At 41.7% G+C, this 23,293-nt stretch overlaps 1 protein-coding gene across 5 annotated transcripts in view; it reads right to left on the reverse strand.

Annotated features, from left to right (window-relative positions):
* HECA (hdc homolog, cell cycle regulator) overlaps positions 1-22,161 on the reverse strand; it is a 44,741-nt gene extending 22,580 nt beyond the window's left edge. For 4 of the 5 annotated variants that reach the window (XR_009354609.1, XR_009354607.1, XR_009354608.1 and 1 more), the window contains exon 1: positions 21,763-22,157. Coding sequence is in view for 2 of the 5 variants with exons in the window: in XM_059177407.1 (XP_059033390.1) it covers positions 21,763-22,033 (271 nt within the window). In the remaining 3 variants the exon portion in view is untranslated. Of the gene's footprint in view, positions 1-21,762 lie in introns of all 5 variants that reach the window. The other variant, XM_059177408.1, reaches the window with a different exon arrangement.
* Between the last annotated feature and the right edge of the window lie 1,132 nt (positions 22,162-23,293).

Below are 23,293 nucleotides of genomic sequence, written 5' to 3' on the forward strand. Positions count from 1 at the left end.
GGATATCTATTATCTTCCTAATAATACTCCTAGTATGAATATTCTCATTTATGATCTATCTCATAGTATTACCTGTATTTTGGAAAAACACTGTATTTTACAGTGAAGGAGAGTATAAATGATCACAAAGAAAAAACCCATTCGCCATCTCTCTCCTAACTTTCCAATCAGTTTTGCCTAGTAGATATTAAAATCTGTACTTGATGGGTGTCAAGGCACTCCCTCCCCTCCTCATTTTTCAAAGGCAACCAGAGAAGAGTGTAAAGGAAGAGGGAAGGCCAGATGACCCAGGGATCCCACAAACACAGCACCTTTCAGGAGGGTCACCCTCTCTCCCATGCCCCGGGCTCTACTCCTCAGAGAGGCACCTTGCGGACAAGCCAAGTGCTCTCCATCCTTGAACTACTCACCTCATCCACTGCTCACCCCTCCTCTCCTTCCCCTTGATTCAGCTCCCTCACCCTCAGACTTTACTATTCACACCCAGGTCTCCACATATTTTTCTCTCACCTGGTTTCTCTGTCAGCATTTCTCTTCTCTCACATACAGCCTGGACTGCTCCTTTCACTCTATTCTGACAGCCAACCCAGCCCTCAGTCCACCTGGTCCATGCAGGTGCCTCTCCCCCTACCTCCCCCTAACTGCTCCCAGACTCACTGGTGAAACTGAGACAATAGTGAAACGGACTCAGGTTGCTCCCAACTCTATCCTGCCTTGTCTTCTATCAAAGGTCCTCTCCTTGGCTCTAACCAAGGCCAGACTTCTCAGGGTGCTATCGTCCTCAGGTGGGACCAGTCTTGTCTTCACTTAGCTCTTCTCAAGACCACTACCTTCACCTATTCTCCTCCCTCACCTATCAAACCTGGGAATTCGTGTCCTACAAATATGAAAAGTAGAGTCTCATATTTACCTCAGAGACTAGATCTATGAGGAAAGGCAGACAAATAGCAATGAACTGAGAAATGACACGTGATTAAGAAGTGGCCACATAATCTGAATCTAGACCTGGATCACATCACCAATGATAATGACAGGAGTCCAAGAAATTTCATCATCCTAGGTTGACTCACAAGAAATGTCAATGTAGGGGATGCCTGGATGGCTCAGTCAGCTGAGTGTCCCACTCTTGATTTCAGTTCAGGCTGTGGTCTTGGGGTGGTGGGACTGAGGCTGCACCCTCAGTGGGGAGTCTGCTTCTCTCCTTCTCCCTCTCCCCACCCTCCCCCCATACCCACTCTTTCTATATATAAAATAAAGAAAGATTATTGAAGCTATCTAGTCTTTATCAGGGGCATTAGCAATTATAATGGCAACTTGCTTTAATAAGAAAAAATTATATTCATTGACAATGAATATAATGACAGCTACATGTACTCATATATAAAAACTATAAATTTATAACAGATGTCCACTGAAATAAGGCACACGCACTCACATATGTGCATGAGTTTATCTATGAAGAACTATAGATGTAACTTTCTCTTTGTAAGTTTAGACACATGTACACATGACCATGTGCATATGTCTGTCTACATGCTATTTCCACAGTGAAAAACAAACAAAAAAAAAGCCCTTCCATTTTACTTTCACTTGCTCTAGTGCAGAAAACCCAAAATGCTCTTTCATAGGAAAACTGCTTATGTTCTTATATATTTAAAACAGAAAACTGTGAGACAACTAGAAAGACAAGGGCCTTCAACCTATTATAAACCCAAACTAGTCCTTGAAAGGGAAAGATGGTTTTCCTAACCAGGTTCCTTAACAATTAAGTTTTAACTTCCTAATCCACTGTGAACCCCAGTCATTTCTGGCCTTGTTCACAATTGCTGCTAAACAACTATTTACTTTATGGGTTCTCTTTCAGGTGTAATTCTTTGAAAGTTGGCCAACTCAGCATTAGCATCTGCAGCACTCTGTCATCACCGTTCAGAATTCTGACCACATTCTCAAAGACCCTCATCAGCCCCTGCCTCCCTGGCTGGCATCAATGCTACATAGGTGCACATCTTCTCCTGGCAGGGACACAGGAGTCTGAAGCTTGCCAGTCTAGCAGGTTTATTTCATCTTTTTTCAGATGCTGGAGTAAAAGAGAATGATGAAAAATACACACAAATGAGTATTTGGAAATGGGAAATATTGATAACACTCTGTGCACAGATGTGATGACATCAGTATTTCCAGTTTCCTTTTTCCTGCTCCTGGAATGAACCAGGGAACATCAATACAGTAAATGACAACCCTGAATACCTTCAACATCACAATTGATCATGAAAATAGTAAAAGTCTGTCATCTGCAAATATTACGGATTTGAAGCCAGATTTTTTAAATGAGCATGTGCTGACAGTCTTAATTCACTAGGTCTGACACACCAAAATCCTCTGAATCATTAAATAAAGACGTCAAATACAATACAATGTGAGTACTCAACTGTAGGTCACTAGAGATCTGGATGTCTGGAAAAAAAAAGTATAATAGTTTTATTCCTAAAATGCTTAAAAAATTCAAACTATAAAGATAAATTTCACATAGGAGACATCTCAAAATGATCTGGTTTCTGAGTAAGTCAAGTTTTCTTAGCAGGTTTACTGTACATAATTGCCTAACGAAAGAGCCTTCAAATTTTCCAGGATACTAAATCAACACACATTTGGGCAAATGTATGATGTCATTTAACAAGGACCCTGTTCTAGGAGATGTGATGAAAATGCCAGGGTTTGTCTTAGGGTTAAACACTTACAATGGAAGAAAGGAAATACTAGCAGCTCTCAAAAATCACCTAAGTATGACTACCCTGCTAATCACTGCACATCAATTCAAATTATGTTTCTGAACACCTGTTATGTGGCCAGTGCAGAGTTTAGCACAGGAGATGTCAAGTGGTGAACAAGACCATAAGCCATACTTCAGTATTTTATTTTTGTTGAAAACTAAACACTTTAAAAAATATAAGGTGGAAACTCTGAAAACCAGATTCCCTCTCCTCACAGGACATGCTGTTATTACTATCACTGTTTATTTGTTTAGTGACTTTCTTGGACTAATTCTGTGAAATCTGTTTTTTTGTTTTGTTTTGGTTTGGGTTTTTTTGGTCATGTGCAGCCACTGAAGTCTCTGCTCAGTTAGTTTAGTGGTAACTGAGGTAATAATTGAGTCTCCCACCCTTCACCAAGGGGGCTGAGTGTGTGCTGGGACATGCCTTCAATGCTTCAACAGTTCACAACCGTCTCAGCCATTACTTGCTGCTAGTACAGAGCCTCAAGGCCAGAGGTGAGAACTGAAGCCCACTTCCAGTATTTCCTGGGCCTGCATACACCCCTGCCCATGGGCACAGTCTTCTAGAGCACTGGAATATATGAATATATCAGCAATTTTCGTGAGCCACCTATGGATAACTCATTCCCAAGATTTTCTTTTTAAGGTTTTTGACCAACCTGTTGTTTGCCCCAACTGGTATCACTGACACAGGCAGTTGTGATGTTAAACAGTTGCTGCTGATTGTTTTCAATAGATATCCTAAGAACAGGACTTTACCACTGGCAATCTTTGAGCCAGGTCAAATAAAGACAAGCCCTATAAATGAGCCTTTAGTGGGGAGCTTCCAGACAAGTAAATAGTGACAACAGTCTGGAGCTCGGGCTTTTGGGGAAGTTCTTACCCCTCCAATGTTCTTACCTGTTCTTACCCCTGTTCTTACCCCTCCAATGACTTCTAGGCTACTTGTTTAAAGCTACCATGGAGCCAGGGAGAGGGAGTGGGAATAAAGCAAGTTAAAACACAAAATTCACTGTTCTTACTCTGATTCAGTCCTTTTCCTTGAATATACACTCCAAGGATTACTACAAGCCTATGGTTAACAACCAGAGTTCTGAAAAAGTTGGGTTTAATCATTTTCACCTTTGTTCTCATTGCTTTTATGGAGAAGCAGATTTCTTGAGGTTCTTAACCTACCATTACATAAGTGCTTCTTAATATAAACTTAAGTTTATACACATACTTTGTTACAGAAAAATACAACAGAATAATCAATAAAAGACAATACTTGGTCTTAGAAGCAAATTCTGGGTAAGAATTGAACAGAAATCAAGAAAAGTTGTATAATTTCTGACTACTATTTTTTAATAGCTGGTAAATACAAGTTATTATGATACTGGAATTCTCTTTTAAGAGAATTTAAATGTCTCATTTAAAGACATTTAAATGATGTTTACAATATATTTGGAAATGATAGCCTCTGTATTTATTCAAACCTTTAAATAAAAAACTGGGTGTAATGCCATTAAATGTGCAAGAAGAACTGTGTTTTCAAATTTTTTTAGGGGTCACACAAGCAAAAATGTCTGACTACCACTCTGAAAAATCACACTATGATTACATCATACACACATTCAGGCAACTCAGAAACTCCCAGACTGAAGCCCCAACTCCTCTGCGTGTGGTCAAGAAGTTCCATGATTAGGCCCTGGTCTGGCCTTCCCATCTGATCACCCAACAGGTCCAAAAGCGAAGACTCTGCTTCAGCCATGGTCTCTCATTGCGGCCGCAGCACAGAAAGCAGATTAGAGGGGAACGAGTGGGCACAGACTACGAAAAGCTAACTACAGCCCCCACTGCCCCACACCACACCTCAAATTCACTATGTGTTTGCTTATCATTTCTTGATTGAGTATTCTTTAAGTGAAAACTAAAAAGTTTTCTTTCTTAAGTATTTTGAGACCTTTTTCTCTACTACATAAAAAAAGACACTAAGTCTTATATATAAAGAGAAAATACAAAAATATTTTGTCAACTTGTTTTAATTAATATAGGAGCTATAAATAAGCTCACATAAGCACATCTGTCTTAACCTCCAATTTAGTTTATCCTTCCTTATGTTATTTTAGTAGCTGAGACTGCTCCAAAGTGGGTAGCAAATTGAGTACATAGTGGTTACATTCAATTAAACATGTTTTTATGCTTTGAATAGGGTTTAAACACATGTTTTTACTCAGACAATCCATTCTACACAAATAAACATGGAAGTTTTACATTAAAAAAAAAAAGAGCTCTTCAACTATATTTAACAACTTGGGTTTTTAACATTCTCTCAATACATTGTTTATTCTCTTAGACCTACTCTTTCCTTACTTTCAGTTAAAACCCACAGCCTACCTAGCCTCAAGCTCACACTAAATTGAAAGCTACAGGCTTCTACTGTACCTATGTTTTTATTTCTATTCTGGCTTTCACATTCTGTTATTGGCAAGAATCTGTATTGATAATGACTATAAAGCAGAAAATTCGTTCTTCCTTTTCTAATAGCGGCCACGTCAAAACCCAAAGGACAGAGAACTAAATATGCCTGATTTAGGCTATCGGAATAAAGATAATGGTTCCATTGTTTTCCAGAATGCTTCTTAAAAATACCCAGTTCCACAGAATAGAAATAAGGCAATCTCTTCATCCATATTATATAAATATTTCCTGAGCCTATACGGGATCCTTTAATGATCTGCCCTGGGTCATCTAGCTAGTACGTGGCCTTCCCTCTTCCACTCTTACCCATACTGTACACAGATCAATAAACTGCATAAAGCCACCTTATAAGAAGAGGCAGTGACCAATAAGCTTTCTGTAATCAGATCATAAGTAGTACCATAATTTGGAACAGCATCTCATTCAAAATTACAGCACTACTTACTGTGATCTGATGACCCAAAAACTTATTCAAAATGTTCAATACTCATATTAACACTCAGACTTACCTTAAAACTAGGCATAAGGTAATCCAAATTAAAGAAGCAAGTGCTTAAACCCAGTTACGATATAAAGGTTTCCGGACCCCATCTTTGCACTCCTTAAAAACAAAGATAGAGGGCGCCTGGGTGGCTCAGTGGTTAAGCCGCTGCCTTCGGCTCAGGTCATGATCTCAGGGTCCTGGGATCGAGTCCCGCATCGGGCTCTCTGCTCAGCAGGGAGCCTGCTTCCTCCTCTCTCTCTCTCTGTCTGCCTCTCTGCCTACTTGTGATTTCTCTCTGTCAAATAAATAAATAAAATCTTTAAAAAAAAAAAAAAAAAAAAAAAAACAAAGATAGAGAGGGCCTCGGTTGAGCATCTGAATCTTGATTTCAGCTCAGGTCACAATCTCAGGGTCCTGGGATCAAGGAGTCTACTTAAGGAGTCTCTCCATCTCCCTTTGCCCCCCACCTCACTCATATAGGCTCTAAGATAAATAAATCCTAAAAAAATTAAAAAATTAAAAAATGAAAGAAAAGAAAAAAAAAGACTGATAATTCTACTCTAACAGACTTGCTAAACTCAAAAAAAAAGAAAAAAGGTCATGAGCAAAGGCTTACATTGTCATTAACGAGAATAAAGCAATTTTCCTTGGAAAAAATGTAAAGAAACACACCCTTCTATCCATTCTATTGGTATGCAGACTACTGCAGAAAAAACATGCAGACTTTGAGAAAGAGAAGCTCAGCCTGTCTTGCTTGATCTCTGTTTGGTTCAACAGACTGGGTCAACATACCAACTCTTGAGATTAATTAAGACTAGTATATTTAAATCATAAAATCACAGCACACGGTAACAAAATTCATTTCCCTACCCTACGCAAACCCCGAACTAAACTAAATCCTTATACTCCTTTGTTTTCCACACGCCTTTTCTGCCCTGTTAAGTTCCCTGAAAAATACACTTTCTGCTCCCTTGTATTCCCTTCAAAATAAACCTGGGAAAATGCCAGCCGGGCAATCACTCTGCTGGGATCCAAGGAGAAAAGACAAAGCCTTTGCCTGGGGGCCACACTAGTCTATTTCTGAAATGCTGCATCAGCAACCAACAAGCAAGTTACAGAATCTGTTTCAACAAGGAAAGACTTGTCAAAGGAGAGAGCATGTCTAAGTCTTACACATACCTCAGTAAAAATAAAAACTAGAGTCAAGAATCAGTCATGTCTATGTCCTGGCCCAGCAGTTTATCACATATTCACACTCAATACAACCTGCTGTAATATGACTTATTTTCAAGACGGTATTTCAAAAGATTTTCTGCTGCTAAGCAAACTCAAAGTTATAGACCCCCACTGAGATATTAAGTCAGTGATGTCATTCTAACTAGACATTCACTCCTTTTCCAATTACTTCTGTGGAACAAAGATTAATTTGATAGTACAGCCACTCTCAAAGACTCAAAACTATTTATTTCTAAACTAGAGGGGAAAAAAATATATGTCATTTATAAAGTTACCAAAAATATCTGGAAATTTCTTTTTGCTATTAGACAATGTCAGAGTAAATATAATTCTACTGAAATATATATAAATACATATAAATGTATATGATTATATACTAAATGAATTCTAAATAGTATTTCCAATCTGTCAAGAGAAAAACATTTCCAATTAATTCCTTAAAAATTTTTCCAAGTCATCACATATCTCATCAAAGATTAAAAAGTTATGATAAAAAGGGATTTAGTCAAAAGTTTCAAATCTGATTATCTCAAGGACGAAGTTTACAAAGTGTTTTTAAATCAACCAAATCTCAAGAAAAACAATCATTCAATATAAACATATTGATACACTTGCATGCATACATTAATACTTACACATACCAAGCATCATATGCCTATATAACTTGTTTTGATAAAATCCATTATATAGTTTGATATATCCAAAATTCTTCAATGTAATTTTTTTTAAAGATTTTATTTATTTTGACAGACAGAAATCACAGGGAGGCAGAGAGGCAGAGAGAGAGGAAAGGAAGCAGTCTCCCCGCTGAGCAGAGAGCACGATGCGGGGCTCTATCCCCGGACCCTGGGATCATGACCTGAGCTGAAGGCAGAGGCTTTAAACCACTGAGCCACCCAGGTGCCTCTCTTCAATGTAATTTAAAATGTAAAATCTAGGGACACCTGGGTGGCTCAGTCACTTAAGCATCTGCCTTCGGCTCAGGTCATGATCTCAAGGTCCTGGGATCAAGTCCCACATTGGGCCCTGTGCTAACCCTGCTTCTCCCTGTGCCTGCTGTTCTCCCTGCTTGTGCTCATTTTCTCAATCTCTCTCTGACAAATAAAATCTTTTAAATAAAATAAAATAAAAATGCAAAATATTAAAGGGAGGTAAGAAAACAAACAGAAGCCACATGTAAGCATTTCAAATGCTTTTACAGCAACACTTAAACTCCCACTCCATAGGACCCTAGAGCCCGGTAAAGAACAAAAAGCAGAAAGGCCTGAGTGAATCAAGGTACAAACTAAGTGAGGCATGATTACAGATATAGGCGCACACACATAAATCATGCAGCACAATAGCCAAAAGCAAATCCCTATTAACAAAATGGTTAAAATCACAGTGGCATTTGCTGTTATGATGAAACCTGGGGACAAGATGATTCACAGATCCCAACAGAACAATCCCCCAGTCAGCTATCCTCACTCTAGTGAAAAGAACCCTGCCCAAGGCTTCACCACAGTCCTTCCTCATCGTGGGGTCAGAGAGCCCTTGCATAAAGTCTGAAGAGCTCCTCCCTCAAGGAGCAGGACTTGCCCTGAGAACAACAGGCATGCACTAAAGATTCTCCTGGAAAATCTACACAGCAGATCTCCTAGACCTGAATGTGTAAAGAAACTTAAAGGCTCCCCGAATAAGGATTTTGGAAGAATAACATTAACTGCGAACTCAAGGAGGGGAAAGCTAAGGCCTGCCCTGGGTTCTTCAACATATCAGAGTGTGCATTCCGCACAGTGGGAAGCAGCCCCACTACCACAAAGGTAACTAAGAACCAAAAATTCACCCAGAAAACACTACAACCCCCAAATCACGACCCAACAATTCACTTTTTCAAATAGCTCCACACTTCATTTGCAAACAGTCACAAACTATTTCATAACATCTTTATTTTCTACAGATAAGAGCATTTGGGCTGAGGGGCACCTGGGTGGCTCTGACTCTTGATTTCAGCTCAGGTCATGATCTTGGGGTCTTTAGATCACTCTCTCTCTCAAATAAGTAAATAGACAGATAAATAAATAAAATCTTTAAAAACAGAACATTTGCACAGAGAAAAGTTCACTGGTCTTGCAAAATGCCAGATCTCAAGTTATGACCTATGTCTGTCAAATTTCACACTCTCTGGAACAAGAGGTGAGTTTGGGAACCTCGCTCAAATCACAGCCATGTGAGAAGCACGAGGGCTGACATCAGCATGATGCATGGGGGTGTAAATAAATTTTGGTTTGACTCAAAACTGTATCTTCATCTTACTAACATACAAATGTAATTTCAATCCAAGTGCCACAAAACTGTATCTTCATCTTACTAACATACAAATGTAATTTCAATCCAAGTGCCACAATGAGAAAAATGAGAACTTTCTTGTGATTTGGCATTTAAGTGTGTTATCACAAAGAACTTAAGGGCAATTTAGCCTTAAGAGAACTGAGTTTGCAGCTTTATTCTTGAGAAGAGGTGATAAGTAACTAATGGATAGATAACCTTTATCTACAAGTTTCAAAGTCCTAAGCAGCTAGAATAAAAACTGCAAGGGATTTTAGAAATGTGCAAGACATGACAGGTATTGAGCACTGCAGCCCAGCTCTCAACCGACAACAGCAGTCAGGGAAGTAAAGGGTCAGGGAAGGCAGTAGGAACTGCAACCAAATCTGTGAAAACAGACCTCAAAAATTAAATACAAAAAGGAAACAGAACCTCACTACCATAAGAGCACTGCTGTGCACTGATATCCAAGTGATTAACCTTATGCCAGGCCCACACTGCTTTTCCTGAGAGTACTGTCAAAACAGGCTCCTTCCCTCAAACTCCCTACCTTTCTCTCAAGTTCTCTCTCTATATGGATGTTCTGTGATCATACAAAACCGTAACATTTCTAACCAGCAAGGACACCTGAAATAAGACAAAAGATAAACAATAAACCAGGGAAAATGTACATCAAAAAAGTATCCTGAATATATAAAAACTAGGTGCAAATCAGTAAGAACACAAATAGTAAAATGAACAAAAAACACAAAGGGGAAAACACCACAAATGAGTGGTATACGTATAAAGGCACTCACTCAGTGACAATCCACCAAATGCAAATAAAAATAACAATGAGATGTAATTTTTCACCTATCTGATGGGTGGAGATGAAAATGATCATCAAAACCCAAAATCCATGCTGAGGACTGTGAAGAAAGGCGCACCCCAGGGGTCGCAAACTGGTAAACCCTTTCTAGAGGGCAGTTTGGCGCTTTGTCTCAAAGCCTTAAAAACCACATGCCTTGGGCTCCTGGGTGGCTCAGTTGGTCATGATCCCAGGGTCCCAGGATGGTCCCACATTGGGCTCCCTATTCAGCAGGGAGTCTGCTCCCTCTCCCTCTGCCTGCAGCTCGCCTTGCTTGTGCTCCCCGCTCCCCCACTCTCAAATAAATAAATAAAATCTTAAAAAAAGAAAAAAAAAAAACCTCATGACCAGTGATCCCACATCTAGGACTTTAGCCTAGAGAAGATAATCACACCCTAGTCATGAACTACAGTCCATTAAATACAGTGTCAGTTCAAATGTTCACAAGCCCCACAATTCCAAGACCAGGAAATCCTTCCATCATAAAGAGAAGGAATCAAACAAACATGAATGGAAAATGCATGAACAAAGTGCTTCCTTGGTCAAGTGTTTTGTTTCCCAAATTTAATTTCAGTTTAAGTACCCAAATGATAAGCATAAGGCTTTTTTAAAATAATTTAAATAGCCCTCTTGCTTCTTTGATGTTTTTATACTGCATTTAAGTCCTCTACTTAAAGCGTGTTCATTATTTATACACATGCATGGGTGTCCATCAAGATGGGCCCGATACCACACAGAATCAAACTGTGGCATCTGGGTCCGCCACGTCTCCGTAACCCAAACACGCCTCTTCTGCAAAAAGGGAGAGAGGCAATATCTGGAGCTTAGTATCCTCTTCCTCAAGTGCAGACTGCCCGCTGCTGGGTGCTTAGCTGGCTCCTAGAGAGCACTCAATAAAGGTCATTTGTGGGAGGGCCTAGGTGGCTCAGTGGGTTAAAGCCTCTGCCTTCCGCTCAGGTCATGATCCCAGGGTCCTGGGATGGAGCCCCACATTGGGCTCTCTGCTCAGTGGGGAGCCTGCTTCCTCCTCTCTCTCTGCCTGCCTCTCTGCCTACTTGTGATCTCTGTCAAATGAATAAATAAATAATCTTTAAAAAAATAATAAAATAAAGGGCAGTTGTGGCATCACCACTGTTCCAACTGCTGCTGGAAGCAGCTTCTTCTCCTTTCTGTGGATTCTATGGGTTCTGCAGCCCCAGCACAACTTGTACCCAGGAATTTTGGAAGCAATCTGGAAGCAAGACATTATCTGCAGACCTAACACTAAAGGTGGCAGCATACCAACACAAGGCCAACAGCACTGCAACATGTGAGCACCACCATGAAGAACAGGTCTGAGGGGCTGGAAACCACCTGGAGTCATTCTTGGAGTGGCCCCCCATGTTAGATATTCACATTTCTATTTCTCAAGGCCAGGCTCTCTCTGTGGCTTCCGGCAGCACTGAGTGGGTTCAGTAACAACCATCACAAACCAACCCCAGCTCAGCCTCTCAGATTACAAACTGCACACGCTACCAATCAGAAATAGCCAGAACCTGATTCTGTATATTCCCCAGTGTCCATTTCTGCAGACACTGAGCTTCGTCAGGAACTGAAACACAACAAGTAATGAATCAATTTAAGAAGCTGTATTAGAGTTCTGGAGCACCTGGGTGGCTTAGTGGGTTAAGTGGGTTAAAGCCTCAGCCTTCAGCTCAGGTCATGATCCCAGAGTCCTGGGGTGGGGGTGGGCCCCCCCCCACCACCACCAATCAGACTCTCTGCTCAGCAGGGAGCCTGCTTCCCTTCCTCTCTCTCTGCCTGCCTCTCTGCCTACTTGTGATCTCTGTCAAATAAATAAATAAAATCTTAAAAAGAAAAAAAAGTTGTATTAGAGTTCTACTAAATATTATACTGAAAAAAACATTCCAGAGTGCTCATTTAGAAATCTTAAAGAGTTCGTGATTGGGTTTCAACATCAGTGTCAAAAGACTCTCCTGAGATGCTTTTATAACTTGAAAGGACATGATCTGAAGTATCATCAAACTTATGCTTATCCCTAGGGAAAAATCTACATTTTAAATCTGGCAAATAGGTTCCTTACCTATATAAGCAATTTGATACCTGTTAACTTTTGCCTAAACTTACCCTTTTTCTCAGTTTTTTAAAGGCATATGCTTTAAGACCATCTATTTCTAATAAATTTCCAACAAGTAAAAATTAGAAATCCGGAATTATGGCACTGTCTTTTGCAACCCAACTACCTGTAATTGTTATTAGGGGGGTAATGTGATCTGAACTGCAAAATATTTTGAAGAGATCAAGAATGGGCCACTGTAGCCTAAAAATTATTTTCAGCTGAAGGCACTTGAGTTCCTGAAATCTCTTATCTGCCTAAATGCAGAGCCTCACAAAAGAACTGATTTAAGTCTCCTCCTAGGAGCAATCAAGGAAGACTGACTCCTACCAGAGAAAAGTCTCCACACACAACTAAGCAGACATTGTCACAAAACTATCATCTCCCTATATTTTCTAAGGGCCCATTTATCTTTCCAGAAAGCTATTTCTTTTCCTAAGGTGTCCATCTTCCTTTCCCGTTCTCTTATTAAGAAGTCATCTGTTTTCCCCTGTCTTTTCCCCTCCTCTTCTCCTGTGAAGGTGGTATATAAGCCACAAATTCTAACCCCCACCCCCACTTTGAGTTGAATTCTTTTCCTGTGATAAATCCATCTTTTCTCTTATTAATTTATCTTTTGTTGGCTTAATTTCCAGACCCCAATCATTACACCTAAGAGAATGGAGGAAAATCTTTTCCTCCTGACAATTTAAATCTACTGATCACATATGAGTATTTACGAAAATCATGCTAACCTTATTAATTGCAGTCAAAGCAATTATATGATTAACATTTTATACTTCCTCTTTAAGTCTTCCTCTTTTCTTTAAACTTCCTCTGAATCTGTTTCTAACTCTTAGATTGTTTTCAGGTATTATCCTTATAATTTAGCAGAAAGAATTTGTGTCCCCTTTCTACTTCTAATAAATCAGGACATATAATAATTAAGCATTAGAAACACTACCCTTTGCCATTTATAAAAACACTCTAGTACAATCAAACTGAAACATCTGTTGATTAAATAAAGCAAATTGCTATTTCACCAACCACTGAGAACTGGAAGCTTTCTCAAATATACAGAATTAAGACACACACACATATATACAAAGTTACTTCGTACAAAACAATGAGAGCCACACCCAACCAGAGTTTTAAAACTGATCCAATGATGATAAAAATAGAATGACAAGCCAAGAAAATTAATCCATCCTGGCACAGATATATATATACATTTCCTACAGGGTATGAAAAATAAATCATAGGGACAACTCTCCCTCCAGAGAAAACCCTTTCTGCTCAGATGGCCCCAACCACACCATCAGCAGTTGGTTCTCTTAAGTTAACCTCAAGTAGCTAACCTTCCATGGCTGATAAAGTACAGGGATGCTGGTGCCCACAATGAAGACAGACTCTCGACACAGCAACCTTGGGTACTGTGCCCACTGCTTTACTGAAAAACCAAAATCAAAGGTCCGTGGCAGGCTGGGCCAATAATCCTTGACTAGTTGTATCAAAATTGCTAAAATACCACTCTATTGAAATTACAACTTTATCAGCTTGTCAGCAACCAATGATGGCAAACCAAATAAATGAACATGTGCCCTTTTGCAGGTATAGTTGATCATGTATGTGTCTGCTTACAAACTTCCACAATGGTCCTTTCCTGGCTACAAAACATCCAGATTTGACTGTCAGGCCCCATTCCCTTTCTAGCCTCCTGTCCTACCACTGCACCTAAGACCAGTCACAAACTCCTGGCAACAACCAGAACTTAAGTCTCTTTCTTTGCTTTCAGAGCTAACTGCTTCTCTTCCAGCAGGGCTCAGCTCAAACATCCTCTCCTCCAGGAAACATCATTTTCTCCACTGGGCCTCCATAGCACATTATCATACCTCATGGTGCTCACATGTCTCTGTCCCAACATCACTATGAGCCTGTAGGAATGTAGATTCTGATGCGTTCAACTATAATTCAACATTAAACTTCCAATCATAGAAGAGACAATAGGCACATAATAAATATTTAGAAAAATGGGTATACACAGATGAACAAACAAAACAAGGAATAAGCAAACAAATAAACACTCGAACTGATGAACGTTCTAGCTGAGGACTGGAGAGAGGGGATATTAATACTATTATGTTAGTAATATTAAGCACTGACCGATCCCCAAAGAATACCCTGAGCTCCCTACCTCCTTTCAGCTACTCTTCAACTCCACATGTTTATTTCACTTCTCCATAGCATAGTAATACAATTTCATCTCTTTCTGTTTTTTAAAGGTTTATTTATGTGTGGGGTTGGGGAGAGAGAGGGAGAGAGAATCTCCAGCAGACTCCTCACTGAGCGCAGAGTCTGACATGGGCTCAATCTCATGACCCATGAGATCATGACCCATGAGATCACAACCTGAGCTGAAACCAAGAGTCAGAGTTAACTGGCTAGCCACCCAGGGGGCCCCATAATTCCCATCTTTAATCCAAATTTTTATCACCTCAGAAGCTCTGGCTCTTTATTTCTAAGCTACCCATGTGTAGTGTACATGTAATAACCTATATGTACTGGTTTCTATAAAGGCTCCCAAGTAGACCATAAGCCCCTTGGAGCCACTTCTTTTGTCCTTGTAATCCCAGAGCCCAACACAGTGCCTGACAAATAGCAGGCCCTCAATAAGTGAAGAAAGGAGGACATAACAATTGTCACATTTTGCTTTGCACTTTTTTTCTTTTCTGTTAAATCATCTGATTTTTCCAGGTAAACTTTAATCAGAGAGAGATGATGAGGAAGAACAGATCACTTGTAATCAATTCAGGGCTTGAATAACAATCTGTATGAAATCAGTCTTTTCTCATATGCTCAAAGACCCTTCACCACCTTATTGTCTCCTGGTATCTGTTCTCAACGTAGAATAATTTTAAAAGTCTTGTAATTGAATAAAGTTGAACCAATCACAAAACTTACAAAGCTATTACGGATAGTGCCATATCTGCCAGGCTCTGAGCCAAGATCTTTAATATAGTTTTTCTTCATCTTCAGAAACACTCTAAAGGATTGTGTTTGGAAAAAGAAGTCTGAGAAAGGTTACATAACTTGCCCCAAGTCACTCTGCTAGTAAACTGGGGCACCTAGGTTTGCACCCAAGCCTGTTCAGACCACACGCTTACTAAAACTTTAAAAATTTTAGGCCTTATTTCTTAAGATTAGAATAATGGTGCAGACAGAATTTCAAAAGCCTATGTTTTCACCTTCATTATTACCAACTGCTAAAATACCACTCACCACTACTGGATATCTTACTGAATCCTTGTTAGCCACCAAATCACTAAAGAGCACAGAAGTCCCCAAAACAAATAAATGCAGCTTTGGAAAGTCCCCTCAAGTGTGGTTGCTACCACACTCTCCTGGCTCTTGATCCTACTGGGGCCCTCTTACTGCTGAGAGGGTCAGGGATACCAGCAATTCTCCCGCATGCCTTTAAAGCAACAGTCCCTAGAGACTAGTGAGGCTATGGGGAAAGGACACACTGACCACAGCGGGATCCAACTGCTCTAAGTTTTCTATGAGACAATGTGTCACCATGTATTAAGCAATTTTTTTAAAAAATGCCTATCCTTTGATACAGCAAGTCCAGAGGTAATTGGGTAATGCCTACAGATGTATAAATAAGAAACTAAAGGTCAGATAACAGTAGAATGATCAAATTATCCAAGATGCAAACATATGATGGCATGTTATGCAGTCATTAAAATGGTGATGTACCGGTGTATTTATTACTCTGCCAAAATGTCTACAAAATACTGCATATGTAAAACACAGATTATAAAATATATAATCCTTTTTGAAAACTGTATACATATTTTTGAAAAGTCTGTAAGAGAAAAAATTAAAAATGTCCAAGAATATGCATCCAAATGTTAACAATGGTGATCTCAGTGGTAAGAGGATGTGCTTGACTAGAAGGGCAAAGAGAACTTCACCAATCTTCTTCATTTTTTAATGGCCATTTTATTACTGTTAAATAATGAAATAACAAAACACTTTTACTTAAATCAATCCCTTAAAAATGCCAAAAACCTCACAAAATCAGTCAGAACAGGTTTTTTTCCTCCTTAAGTTTTCCTTTTGATGCCTTCAAGTCTTTTAAATTGTTCATAGCTAAGCCCAGGGTAAATTCATAGGAGGATTAAGCTTCAAGAGTCTTCCCAGTTTTATCTCCTATTTTCAATTCTCTATGGAATGATATATATTCTTGGACTTGCAGGAAAGCTGACATTGAAGGTTTAGTTTCTAGAATTTAAACTCAGGTCCTCTAACAAGAAGGAAAGAGTAAGGACTGTGCGCAAAACTCCATTAGCAGAACACAGAATACTTCTTAAAAGTGCACAAGATGAATCTTTGATGGATGAGGCAATATTTTCTACCAATCCCCCACTACAAAGGTGGATTTTAAAAGGCAAGGTCCAAAAGTAGAAGATATTTTTAAAGACCTGACAAAAGTAACTTCTAAATAAGGCAAGAAAATGTCTTCCAATATGACAACCGCACTCAACATATCTTAGACTTGCAATTAATACTCCTTGATTTGAAAATAAACATCAGGCAAACACTCATTTTTCTTCTGAAAAATGTAATTTATTTTTTGTGTGAATTTTTTTAAAGATTTTATTTGACACAGAGAGAGACAGCGAGAGAGGAAACACAAGTAGGAGGGGTGGGAGAGGGAGAAGCAGGCTTCCTACAGAGCAGGGAGCCTGATGCAGGGCTCGATCCCAGGACCCTGGGATCAGGACCTGGGCAGAAGGCAGACCCTTAACGACTGAGCCACCCAGGCACCACTAGATAATTTAAATGTAGTAAGAATTCAAGTAAGCACCTAAAAAAAGAAACTATTTGAAATATACTACAAACCTGGGGTTATACTAAACGTGTTTACTGGCCTAAGTATGCAGAAAAACACAAATCTTGTTTATAGGGTTCCAAAAACCTACTTGTAAAGATGTACGGAATTCGGAACACATTTCCCATCAAAACAATGTCAGACTGGTAGTGAACTCCCAACCTGATCCATAAAGAGGAGTGAGAACTATTCCACACCTATGTCTTAGATGAACAGCACTAGTGTTCTAAGTGAAGAAAGAGATAATGCTAGGGCAATTAAAAGAGCTTCCCTCAAAGCAGAAACCTCTCCAGAGGCTCTCTAACTAAGAGATGCCACTTCCCAGGTCATATACCTTCTTTCTGGGGGCAACCCATGTCCAAATGACCAGTCAAGGGGGGGTGGTGAGTTTAAAGGCCCTGCCTCCATGTCTCAAGGTGAGATAACTCTGCAGGACCATCCCAGCTCCAGAAGTCTCAGCTGCAACTGCAGAGCAGTTCAATTCCTCCCTCTGTTCAATCCTGCTTCCCTCACTGCCCAGCTAGCACATTTCCAGTAAAATTCCTACACATAAAATCTCTGTTTCAAAGACTATTTCCAGAATCTGCCAAATTAACACTTAGTAAGCTCATATTATAAGTCAAACAACATATATGTGTATATAAGTAATATGTCTGTAATATATGTTATAGGTCTTACTGTATATGTATGGGTAGGTATTGTAATCCCATTTTAAATATGCAGAAACTGAGTCTCAAAGAAGCCAAATGATTTGCCTGAGATCATATGGCAAATAATTTGAGGAACCAGGACAGGAATCTATGCCTACCATACAAACTAGCTCCATTTACTAGAAAGTGTTGTTGAATGGATTAAAGGCAGATTCAGCTACCCAGGGGCTCTGGTGGCAGTCAGGTATGAGTGGCGTGATGAACCACCATCATCCATAAAACAGGAATTAATAAAAGGATCTGGGATCCAGGCCCACTGAAAACTAGATACTGTGATCAAGGGTTCATATTTTTTTAGGCCTTAAGCGAAAAAGCAGTGGCCTAATGGAACCAGAATTCCAGAATGAAACTGCATAGTTATAAGTGACTGCATGATTACTAGATCCTAAAAATAATGATTGGCAAATCTTGTCCACCTACAATCAAAATGCTACAGTATGTGCACAGATGTTTACTATGTAGGAATAGGATGGCACTTCATCTTTTACTCCAATTCCTACAAAAGGCTTCATAAACCAGGATCTAAAAATGTACTAAGAAATTTATTAGGCGTACAAAGTCCTTGCGATTAATATTCATCTTACTCAAGATGCACAACTGCAACCAGTTCAATTTCTTCACCTACAATCCTACCATAGCTTCCCCAGCTTTCCCTAACTAGCAGTCCTCTTTTATCAAATAAGCAGCTATTTATACCTACTGACAGGCAGTGAACAACTAAGAACTAATAGTACCCTTCCCTGGTGGCCATAATGCCCAAGAACTACAAGACATAAAACAATTCTATAAACTCCAAACAAGTACAAGCTACAACTACTATTAACTTCATGAAACTGGCATGCTTGCATATGCAGATCACAATGAAGTTGCACAGTGAAAACAAACCCTTTAAAATTTTAACAGAATTCAGATTACATCCTTAGAATTATTTGATTTGCAATATTCATAACTGCAAAATCTAATGTCACAGTTAAAAAAAAAAAATTGAATATACTTAGAAATACTAAATTGGAGTATACTTAAGTCACTTAAGCAGTCAAGCGTCTGCCTTCCGCCCAGGTCAGGATCTTGCCATCTGGGATCGAATTGTCTGGGAGTGAATCCCGTGTTGTCAGGCTCCCTGCTCAGTGCAAAGTCTGCTTCTTCCTCTCCCTCTGACCCTCCCCAACCCCACACCACTCATACGTGCTCTCTCTCAAGTAAATAATCTTTAAAAAAAAAAAACAAACCAACAAAAACTGGGACCCCTGGGCAGCTCAGTCAGTTAAGTGTCTGCCTTCAGCTCAAGTCATGATCCCAGAGCCCTGGGATGGAGCCTGAGCCCCCCATTGGGCTCCCTGCTCTAATGGAAGCCTGCTGTCCCTCAGCCTCTGCTCTTCTTGCTTGTTCTCTCTCTCTCTCTCTCTCTGTTAAATAAATAAATAAATAAAATCTTAAAAAAAAAAAGATTGGACTCCCTGCTCAGCAGGGTGTCTGCTTCTCCCTCTCCCTCTGCTGTTCTCCCTGCTTATTCTCTCTCAATAAATAAATCTTTAAAAAAAAAAGAAATACTATACTAGTCCAACTGACGTCATTCCAAAATTCAAAAATAATTGGCCTTATTGGTTGATTCTTGAGAATCTGCATATCTATTACCCCTTCCTTTAAAATTCACCCATACCACCTCTCCCACCCCAACATTATAAAGTACAGTGTTACATGGCAGGGGGGGGGGAGCATTTATAATTTCCTTACTTTACTTATCAGTTTTGCACACAGGAGGCCTTAGCATCCATGTTCAGGTATCAACTCCGGTGAGAAGTTCTTCAAATTAAGGTGGATCATTCACTGAGACATGATACGATGTTAGAACCAAATGTGGCATCGTAAAATACAGCTCACTGATCAAAGTTTGTACCTTCTCTAACCCTGACTATGGCAATGTTTGGCCCATTTCCTCCCTTTTTTCCCCATTCATTTCCTAAAACAAGCTCCAAATCAGAAACACACAGCTTCACACAAACATATACAGAACTGCTAAATATACCTGAGTCTGCCATTTCCAAGGAAATAATCAGGACGTCGTAACTAACTTGAAGTTTACAAAGGAGGAGATATCACCAGCCTGAGAAAAAAATTTCTCCACACCACCTTAAAGCTGTCTAATCTTTTTTTTAAAGAATTTTTTTTATTTAATTAACATGGAATGTATTATTAGTTTCAGAGATAGAGTTCTGTGAAAGTAGTCAATCTTTTGGAGAATAAGGAAACAGAGAACTTGAAGCTTCCATACAGACAAAAAAAAAAAAAAAAAAGGGCAAGCCACACCGCCACCAGACCTGGAATGCAAGCTCCTTGAGGACCAGGATGTCCTCTCTTAATTACCACTGTACCCTTTAATACTTAGAACAGTAGTGGTAACACTGTAAGTGTTTAATAGTTTTGAAAAAGTGAATGACAGCTATCACTTATTGATCACTTTCCTTGAGGAAATTTAGTAAGCACATTTGAAACATAACAAGACTTTAAACAAGAACAGCAAACTGGGCAAGAAAGTGACGCTCCAAGCCTCACCATAACCCTATGAGGGAGCCAATGTAATAATATATATAATATTTTTTCAATTTTAAAGTTGAGGAAATCAAGTCTGAGAAAGACCAACGTTCCCAAGAAGGCAGAGCTCTAAAGGGCTAAGCCACAAGTCTGTCTTCCTTTCCTCTGCCACATCAATACCAAAATGAACTGTAGAGCTTGGAAAACAAAAGAACATGAAGACAGCCTGACCAAAAACTGCATTATCACACATTCAAAACCAGAATGTCTATTCCTAGAAAAAAGAAAAAACTTATTTCAATATTGCAGACACACAGCCAATGGGGCCTATGGTTCTGTTCTTAACAGGCTACACTTCAATCTCCTATGTTCAGAGCACTGTGGGGTTTTTCTAAGTGCAGGTGGCCGTTTAAAAAGTGACTGATCTGCATAAAGAATGGCTTCAAAAGCTGAAAAACTACAAGTTAAAAGCCAGATACAAAAATCCTACTCTCCCTTTATTAAATATACCTCTATTTCCTTCCCTGAAAAACCGCCTGAACAGAGGAATTCCAAGAACTGTCCAAGAAAGAAGTGTTTGCCAGGCACCGTGTAACGAAAGCCATGCCTGTGCAGTGACAACGGGAACCCTGTCCACTCTTCCCTACGTGCCCCTCCAAAGGTGCATTCAGGCACTGCCTAAGATTAGTTGGCTTCCTTCTAAAACTGTGAAACAGAATCATACAGAGGTTCTTTTTTTTTTTTTTTTTTTTTTTTTTAACTCGGGTCTGAGAACGGAAGTCAAGTTCAGATTCTCTTCCTTCCTCAAGCGAGCAAGAGAATTAAAGAGCGCGCGCGCCAGCACACACACACACACACACACACACACACACACACACGCCCCATAGTAAAAATGTCTCGGGGCCTCTTCACCTGTGGCAGTTGCCGCAGCAAGCCCGGATCTGCAGGGATTTAGGCTCTTCCTCATTCGGAAGGAAAGACGGGGAGCTGAGGGGGACACCGGGAAGAACGAACTGGTGTCTAAGTTTCCAATCGGATCCCTCTTCTCAACTTGGGCAGCTCTCTTCTTCCCCCGCCCTTCCCCCACGGCCCGGGGCACACACTTGGTCCCGCCAGGACGCGCAGGGCCCGAGGGGAGCACGGCCGCCACCGAGCACCCGGGCGCCCCTCGGAGTCGGGAGTCCGAGGCGCAGCCGACCCCGGGCGCGCGACCCGGGAGCGGCAGAGACCCCAGGAAGGGGCCGAGGAATCGTTACCGCCGCCGCCAGGCGTGGGGACCGGGAAGGGGCAGCCGCCGCGGGGCGGAGAGGCGGGGTGAGCACTTCCTGACTCTCGCATTGTCCACGCACCGCCCGCGCCCCGCCACCGCGCCGTCCCCGTCGGCGAGGAAGTTGGCGCTCGCCCCGCCAGCCCCGTCTTACCGTTCTTGGCGTCGCCCGCGGCTGCAGCCCCCGCGGCGACCGCGGCGTTGGCGGCGCCAGTCCCCGCGCCTCCGGTGCCCGCCGCGCCCCCGGTGCCCGGCGCTCCCGCCGCCGCCGCTCCGCAGCCGGCCGCCGCCGCCAGGCCCCCCCCGGCCGCCGCGCCCGCCGCGCCCGCCGCTGCCAGGGCCCCGGCTCCATTTTCCTGCTCGTCCCCGCTGCTGTTGGCGCGCTTGTTTTTGCGGCCGCCTTTGCTGTTTTTGGGGTTGGGCATCTCGCGAGCGTCCAGGTGCCCGGCGTCAGCGAAGGCGACTCCCCGCCGCACGGCCGCTCCCGGGCCGCGCGGAGCGGGCTCCGGGAGGCAGAGAATGGAGGGCGCGGGCCGGCGGCTCCTCCGGCGCCCGTCTAGCCGCGCGGCCCGCGCCGCGCCATCCCGGCCGCCGCGCCCTCTCCGGCTTCCTGGAGCCGGCGCGCGGCCACCCGAGGCTCGCAGCCGCGCGAGCGCCGCGGGCTCGGGACGCGAGCGAGACGCTCCCGAGCCGGAGGGAAAAGGCGGGTCTCCGGCTTGTTTTGATTCGGCTCCGCTGACACGCTCTGGCCCCGCCCACGCCCGTGACGACACTGGGGATTCGGCCTGGCCGCGCCCACCAGGTGACCTCACGGCGGACTGGCCCGCCCGCGTGACGTCACGCTCGCGCTGAGCCGGCCACTTTCGAGTGACGTCATCCCGGCGCCCTCACCGAGGGCTTGCGGAGCTCCCGGGCATCTGCGAAGCGAGCTACGTGAAGTCGCCCCCTAAACCAATCCGGGAGCGTCTCAAGTAGTTATTCCGTCGCCTCCTGACCTTCATGTGATCAAGTCTTAGAACAATATGGTCCGGAAAAATAGGCGGGTAACTAAAACAAGAAGTGCAAACAAAGGATTTCGGATTAGTAATCCATCAAAACACCTTCCCCTTCAACATCAGTTCTAGGTTCGGTAATTACAGATGCAAGATTGAGTTCCCAGACAATGGAAATGAACAGCACAGTCCCTGAATGAGAACCCGGCACAGTGTGGTGGTGAAAGTAGTTCATACAATCAGGACCCACCATCCAGGGATGAAACTAAACGTTGCCTGCGATCTCGAAGCGGGTAAGGGGAATACCCAACCCCCATGGATAGGGCTGAGCTGTCCTGAAAAAGAGATGGCTGCGTTGTGAGCAGGCTAAGGTTAGAACGTGACACCTGTGAAGAGAGGCAAAGACATGAGGGCAGGAGAAAGACCCGTGGGGAGAGTTTTACATGGGCTCGCATTTCTGCAACTTTATTGTCTTTTCACAGACCAGCTCCTTCCCAAACCTCAGGTCCCAAATCAAGCGCATTTCCTTCAGGATGTTATAACAGAAACACCTTCCCGGAGGAGCTATCAGAAGTATCACTGTTTGTTTGTTTCATCCATCTCTCTTTAAGTTGTCAACATACATGTTTACTTCTTTCCTATCCATCTCCTTCTTACTCACATGAAGCTCCACAGGTAGTAGATTTTATCAGT

Source organism: Mustela lutreola, chromosome 6 (assembly GCF_030435805.1).
Source record: "Mustela lutreola isolate mMusLut2 chromosome 6, mMusLut2.pri, whole genome shotgun sequence".
NCBI lineage: Eukaryota > Metazoa > Chordata > Mammalia > Carnivora > Mustelidae > Mustela > Mustela lutreola.